The sequence below is a fragment of the Haliotis asinina genome, chromosome 15, assembly GCF_037392515.1.
Source record: "Haliotis asinina isolate JCU_RB_2024 chromosome 15, JCU_Hal_asi_v2, whole genome shotgun sequence".
Taxonomy (NCBI): domain Eukaryota; kingdom Metazoa; phylum Mollusca; class Gastropoda; order Lepetellida; family Haliotidae; genus Haliotis; species Haliotis asinina.
In genome coordinates, this window is record NC_090294.1 from 14,821,069 (window position 1) to 14,828,416 (window position 7,348).

At 43.9% G+C, this 7,348-nt stretch overlaps 1 protein-coding gene across 1 annotated transcript; it reads right to left on the reverse strand.

The window, feature by feature from the left end:
• Nucleotides 1-463: 463 nt before the first annotated feature.
• LOC137265455 (cyanophycinase-like) lies at nucleotides 464-7,015 on the reverse strand. Its single transcript, XM_067800858.1, has 6 exons — nucleotides 6,726-7,015; nucleotides 4,594-4,829; nucleotides 3,408-3,535; nucleotides 2,484-2,610; nucleotides 1,606-1,747; nucleotides 464-932 (listed from the first exon to the last, which is right to left on the reverse strand). Exons 1-6 carry the CDS (start codon nucleotides 6,996-6,998, stop codon nucleotides 483-485), a joined length of 1,356 nt encoding a protein of 451 aa, XP_067656959.1. The 5' UTR covers nucleotides 6,999-7,015; the 3' UTR covers nucleotides 464-482.
• Between the last annotated feature and the right edge of the window lie 333 nt (nucleotides 7,016-7,348).

Below are 7,348 nucleotides of genomic sequence, written 5' to 3' on the forward strand. Positions count from 1 at the left end.
CCGACGGCACCCACGTACATAATATGAAAAAGGTAGATCACTGTTGACTGCTTCAGTGACGTCAGCACGCGACGATTGCGACTAATTGACTTGCCTTTGCAAACTTCCTGACAGGTGCAGGATTCAGGCCAAATTTGGCAGTGATTCATTAACACATGGTCATAATATGGCACACCTTTTGCTGCATCTGTGTCAGCTCATTCTTTCCTGGAAGTTGGTGCATCAGTGCGTGCATTATGAGTGAGAGGGTGAGTTAAGTTTTACGCCGCACTCAGCAGTACTCAGACTACATGGCGAGGGCCTGAAAAAATCGTGTCTGGACAATCAGTTATCAACATCTTGAGCATCGATCTACGCGAGTGAGATACGATGACGTGTCAACTAAGTCAGAGAGCCTGACCACCCAATCCTGTTAGCCCTGTTGTCCACCTGTCTTCACGGTCTTCTACATAACACGAACACGTACAAAAAGGCATATTTAATCATCTTTCGCCAATTTCTACGTACATATTCTTATATGAGTGCGTATCAGAATGGAAGTCCTCATGTCGCTCAACATAGCCTTCTGTGTCAGTTCCGGTTTTCGACATTGTAACACGGAATTGTGGGTGCGTGAGATGTGTGTCTCCGTATGTCATTGTATCCTTCCGCGCATCGAACAAGCTTGCTGCCACGCGCAGAAACTCGGTTTTACGGTGATGGCTGCCCTCTCCGTAGAAGATGTCGTTGGATGTGAGGGCGTGGTCATAGCCTTCGTTTCCACGTAAAGGTGTCTTGGAAGGGGAGAAGGTGATGTTGCGAGTTTTCATGTTGATGGTGTCGCCGTCTGTCAGGTAGGATACAAACACGTTGCGCAAACTGTAGTATCTTTCCGCGGGGTCACTGAAGGATTTGGAGATGTCTACAATTGTAACGCCGAGCTCGCCAAAAACCTATAAATATGAAATAAATAAACATTACTCATTGAACTAAATGAAGTGGGAGAGGGAGAGGGATAAAAGAATGCCAGAACATCAGGATATCTCATCGTGATTCAAGTCTGCAGTCGAATTCGATGACAGTGAAAGGTTACCTTAAGCAGGCAGAACATTCAGTGTGTGAAGTTAGTTTCATATCGCTTTTAGCAACAAAATATTGACGGGACACCAGGAATGGGCTTCGCACATTGTACCCATGTGGGGAATCGAACCCGGGCCTTCGGTGTGATGAGCGAACGTTTTAACCACTAGGCTAACCCGCCACCACCGCAGGCATATCTGAAAAAAATCTTTCTGTTTGTAGTATGCTATTTTGTTGTACAGACCCTGGAGCAAATATATCCAAGAAAGCCCATGCAAGTTTAGAAAATGTGGCAAGTCTGGATTCCTTTATCGTCTGAAAATATAGACAGTCTAAGGCTCCATTTCTTTACATTTTTTTTTTACTATGAACTTTTTTTTTACTTTCAATAAAATATGTTCATGTTAGAGACAAGTTGTTAGTCTCGTAGTATGCAAGCAGCAGAGAACCTCCTGTGCGTGAGTTAGTGAATGTTGTTATGTCACATCAACATTCTTGCAGAAGTTTTAGGGTGGCATGGATTTTAATTCAGCGCAACCTGATTACCTCCCCTAGTTCGTTGTCGGTGCCAACGTGTGTGACGACAAGGGCCGTGTTCTCGCTGACGCCGAGGCCGTAGTCGACGCCGTTGGACATGTGTCGTGTGTCCGATAGCAGGCGCATCATGCGTCCTTCGCGGCCTCGATTACTGAATAACAGAATACGTCATAGTTATTATGAGTAATGAAGTGTCTGTAGGTTTACGCCGCAATATTCCAGCTATTTGGCGACTGTCTGTAAGCAGTCGTGTCAGGGCCTGTCAATCCAGGGATGAACCATATTAATTATTAACTACTCTATTCGCAGTAGTGTGTGGGACGGTGGGATAGCCTAGTGGTTAAAGCGTTCGCTCGTCACGCTGAAGACCCGGGTTCGATTCCCAACATGGACACAATGCGTGACGCCCATTGCTGGTATCCCCCTCCTTGATATTGCCGGAGCGTTAGTAAAAGCGGCGTAAATCTTTAACTCGCTCATTCACTCGTAGTAGTGTACATGGATGGGCCAAATCTCTAAAACTAACAAGCATTATCTTGTGCACACACAAAGTCACGGTTGTCAGCTAGTGCCTTTTGCTTTAAAATTAATATTTTGTCCGTTTCCATGGCAACAGGTTTTACTTTGATTCAACATGGGTGTGTAAATGACACAGAAACACAGCGATCTTAATGTACAATAACTACTAAAGTTCACTCATCAAGTTGGGATTAAAGTATCATTTAGATGATTTGTTCCTTTGCACTTTGTGAAGGCCGCGGGACTTTGACATCTTCAGGTGAAACATGCTTAAATGTGCTTAGAAAATGCATTTAGGCTCACAAAAATGTTACCTGAGATAACCTGTTATCCTGTAACCAGTGTATATATGTTACTCTTGGGTGTACCTGAAATGTGTGTCGAGAAGATAGTCGGGGTAAATGCCGAAGCCCCCTGTCTTCCAGTAGGTGAGGTCATTGGCGTGGGTAGACGACTCATGGGCCCCGTAACGGAGGGCATCCCAGCTTCTCCCACCTGGATGAATGAAACGGTTAGTTCAGATGATGATGACGACGAGGAGGAGGGTGCATCTTTTACGAGTGCTTTCTGAGCAGCCGACTTTTGTCAAGTTCATAGACACATTAATACTCTTTTTCATGTCAGTGTCAAAATAACCTTGACATATATTACAAACGTTGGTCATGTAGGCCTCTTATGACTAGTGTATTTCCCAGCATGCATTCATTTGGGGAAATAGGGCGGTTAGGTAGGCGAGTGGTTACAGCGTCCACTGAAGACCCGGGCACAATGGATACAGAGTGTGAAGCCCGCCGTAATAATTCAGGAATATTTCTAGAGGAGGCGTAAAGCCATACTCACTCAGACTCACTCACTCAGACTCACTCACTCACTGTGGGAAATATTTCCCCTTTAATCATAACATGACCATCAAGGGAACAGTATGACAAGAAATTCGATGGATACCAACTTCATTGACAATGCGACAGTCAGGATTCTTATACCCTTGTCATTTACGATTAAAATATCACAGGTTAATATTTGTGTGTATCTCTACTGATGCGTCGTACAAAATAGAAATAAGAAGTTCGTTCGTCTTGCTTTCATGACAACTTCTTACCAGCTTGAGGGGCCGGTGGGGTAGCGTAAGGGTTAAAGTGCTGTCTTGTCACGCTGAACATCCGGATTCGATTCCCAATATGGGTACAATTTATGAAACACTTGTCTTGTGTGGAATATTGGTAAAAGCAGCGTAAAGCTTAACTCACTCAATACCAGCTTCAGTGAACATACAGTTCATCTTGGTAACTTACCCGTTACCATGGGACCGCTGGTGAGAACTGTAGTTCCGGCACTGGAACCGGATATGACCGCGCCGAGGTCGTACTGATCCTTGATTGCTTGGAGAGCAGGAGAAGGAATGTTGCCAGCTAGCACATACCTGCTCAAAGGACGGGAAGATGATGTATATTTTAATGAATCACCGTTTACTACATCTACTTCATCCCACGTAACCCGCATCCCATTAAAAATGTAGTCACTGAACTACATTTTTACTGACATATGCGACCCGTGAAGGTCCCGGGGTAGAATAGGCCTTCAGCAACCCCATGCTTGCCATAAAAGGCGACTATGCTGTCGTAAGAGGCGACTAACGGGACTGGATGGTCAGGCTCGCTAACTTGATTGACATTTCATCGGTTCCTAATTACGCAGATCGATGCTCATGACGTTGATCACTAGATTGTCTGGTCCAGACTCGATCATTTACAGACCGCCGTCTGGTAATCTTACAGTATCTACAACCTGTCAAGGCTCTCAGAGATCGGAACTTTTGGTTGGTACTACCACATATCTTACGTTTCGATTTTGTCTCCAAACCAAGTGAATTTTTTTTTCAAAATGTGTGAACATCTCAGAATTAGTTGAACGTTTCCAAATTAGGCGCACATCAGCCAACATGACAAACATCTCCCAAATAATCACTTTCTCACAATTAAGTCATTTGAAAGTATCGCCATATTGGACGTTCAGGTGGTCAAAGCAATTTCCTGAAATATTAACTCTGTTGCAATATTCGTAGCAATTCCGTTATTTTTATCACCATTTGAACGATTGGTCCATAATGAACCTATCTAAAGCGGTCAACCGCGATTACATGACCGCGGCCTGGTAACTAGATAGTTTGATTGGTGTTTTGGTACTCCAGTTATATGGCGGTGGTCTGTAAGTAATCGAGTCTGGACAATCCAGTGATCAACATCAAAAGCATTGTTCTTGATGGCGACATTGTCAACGAAGCCTGGCCAGCCCATCTCTTTGGTCCCCCATACCACAAGCATGGGTTACTGAAGATTAACTCAGATCTTCACGGGTCGGTAAATAGTCGGAATATATGTAGATAATCATCACATAGAAATTCACTAGCATCAGCCCGACGTAAATCAACGCATCGCCTTTGGAGAGAACCGCGTCCCAAAAGAAAGGGAGATAACTTACGCCTGCACCAGACGCATCTGGTCTCCGCCAGAAATGAAAAACCCAGTCTGTTGTTTAATTAGTTTGACAACATTCGGATCACTGTTTTTCGCGACATCGTCCACGGTGACTGGAATAAAGGTGGCTTCCAAGGCGGTGTAGTTGTTGACGAGAAGGTCCACGTAGTACTGAGCCGAGGTTGTCGGGGTGGCTGACGCTGCTGAAATTACCCCAATACGTGCCTTTCCTTTGCCTCCCTGTGACGTGAACAAAACGATGAGTGAGTGGGGAGTAACGCAGCATTTAACAGTATTCTGACGTGACAGCGTTTCAACGTAATATTGTGGTTAAGTGAGTCTAGTTTTACGCCGCATTTAACAATATTCTAGCAACATTCACGAAGAGGGACACCGGTAATTGTACGCACATTGTACCCATGTGGGAATGGAACCCGGTTCTACCATTGTATTCATGCTGGAATCGAACCCAGATCTACCATTGTACCTATGGTAGAAGCGAACCCGGGTCTTCGGCATTACGAGCGAACGCTTTAACCACCATGTCATAGCACCATTGTGTGGAAAGAGACACAAAGCCCTTCAGGCCGAGAACGATTACCGTTTTCATGATAATAAACATTTCTATAATTTTATTTAAAAATATAGGAATGTGGAAAGCGACCCGGTATCTTCGAGGTGACGAGCGAACGCTTTAACCACTAGGCTGGCATGTCGTCCTAACATAATGTGGAAAGAACACAAATTAAAGCCTCTCATGTCGAGAACGATTACCGTTTTCATGATAATAAACATTTCCATAATTTTATGAAACATTGATGACAGGAAACGCATAGCCTGGTTCACCCACCAGAAATTAATGCAAGTGCAAATAGAATTTAAAATCGTGAACACGCGGTATGTTGCACAGAGGCATCACTTTTGTCGTTGAAGTCATGAAGTTAGGACAACTCTCTTGAGGCATTGCCCTTGATAGCAAAGACTACCAGTCGAACGTTTTTCGAAGACAATGAATTTACGAACGACTATTCCAAACGACGCATATTCCACCCCTACCACTACGTATGTACTACCGATCCTCTGCCAATAAATGATGCTCCTTTGCTCTCCAGAAACCAAATGCAAATGATGTTCGACGCATTTTGTTTCTAGTCAGAACCGAATCCGTCTTCATGGTAGAATATCTGGTTTAGGTGAATGCATAAAATGGTTGTACTATTAAGACATCTGATAGATTGCCTACGTGAATCATATTTGACATACACGCGCCCAAGTGCGATTTTATTTGTCCATCATCGAAGAGCTTCACGGCTAAATAATAGGTACGACATGCAGACTTGTTCTATGTGTCAAATAGGGCAAAAATGTATGTTAATTGTATGTACCATCCACGCATAAATGAAATCCGAAAATGTCTACACTAATGGGATATTTTATTACAAACAAACTAGAACTACATTTTTTAAATGACGGCATCCCATGGGCATCCGCCGTTCTTATTGTCTCATTGTGTAGGTTGAAGAAATTCTTCCAAGGTAAACAGGTGCCCTGTCCCCGTGTTCGTCACGATCGAAGGACCACCTGGCAGCTGGACGTCGTGATTAGATTGTTGAAACGGGAATAACTCTGTGTCAAGATTACACATAATGCATTTCAAAACCTCAACTGCCTTCAGAGCCACGAGTGACGAGTGAGAGGTTTCCCAAAAGTATTGAAAGTCTTTAAGCTTGAAGGTTGAAAAAAGACTAGAGGAGAATACATATTTTTTTAATAATTCATTGGATGAACTGCTCAACTCCATATGGGCAGTATTTTTCACCGGTAGTGAAATAAGACCGTCGAATTATTCGAAGACCTCCGAATTACAGTTGGTCTTCGGTAACCCACGCTTCTCGTAAAGAACGGTGAATGGGATCGTGTGGTCAGGCTTACTGAATTCGTCGACACATATATCCCATGTACGTAGAACGATGCTTATAATGTTGGTCACTGGGTTGTGTGGTCCAGGCTCGATTGCTTACAGACCGCTGCCATGTAGCTAGAATAGTGCTGAGTGAGGCATTAAAAAGGTACAAAACAAACTAAACTCCGAATGCTTAAAGATGCATGTTCTAGTGTCTGTTCTATGATTCTTACCGCCATTTCAACTATCTTGGACCAGACATCGGCATTGTTGTCCATCAAAGCTCCCCCTCCAAAAACAAGATTCTTGCCATATTTTGTGTACTGAGGCAGTCGACTATTTACGAGCACAAAAAGAGCAGTAAAAGACAACAATAGCTGCATTGTCGTTGACGGCCAAGACGACTGAAGTCGCTGACGGTGACCAGGTGTATGTACACACGAGGTTGTGTTGGAGACGACGGTATTTACTGGGATTGGCAGAAACATGGTAAACACTGTTGACATCGTCAAGGTCAGAGAATAATCATATTTATCGGTTACCGCTATGTGCAGGACAAATTACCTTAGGCGGCAGAAAATGCAAAACAGAGATTGAAATTGAATTAAGGATCAGTGAAACTCACAAGGACACCGTGTGTTCGGACGGAGAGTAAGCAGTCATATGATATATTGCATCGTTTGACGAGCAACGTGCCATACACTAAAAGCCAAAAGAAACGTTACCTTCCTGAATGGTGGAGGTACCTATCTTCAGCCGGCGTTGTGATGAGTGGACGTCCGCTACTTGGTCTGGCTACGGTGTCCGCGGTTTCTCTGTAGTGCTGAATAAGTCTCATAACCGTCATACTGTGGCA

Excerpts from the sequence above, each read along its gene's own strand:
- LOC137265455 (XM_067800858.1), bottom strand. The coding sequence starts at position 6,998 with ATGTCAACAGTGTTTACCATGTTTCTGCCAATCCCAGTAAATACCGTC. Across the intron at positions 3,536-4,593 it reads CAGATGCGTCTGGTGCAGGC|GTATGTGCTAGCTGGCAACA; the intron begins GTAAGTTATCTC and ends TCCTTTGAGCAG. Across the intron at positions 1,748-2,483 it reads CTTCTCGACACACATTTCAG|TAATCGAGGCCGCGAAGGAC; the intron begins GTACACCCAAGA and ends TCTGTTATTCAG.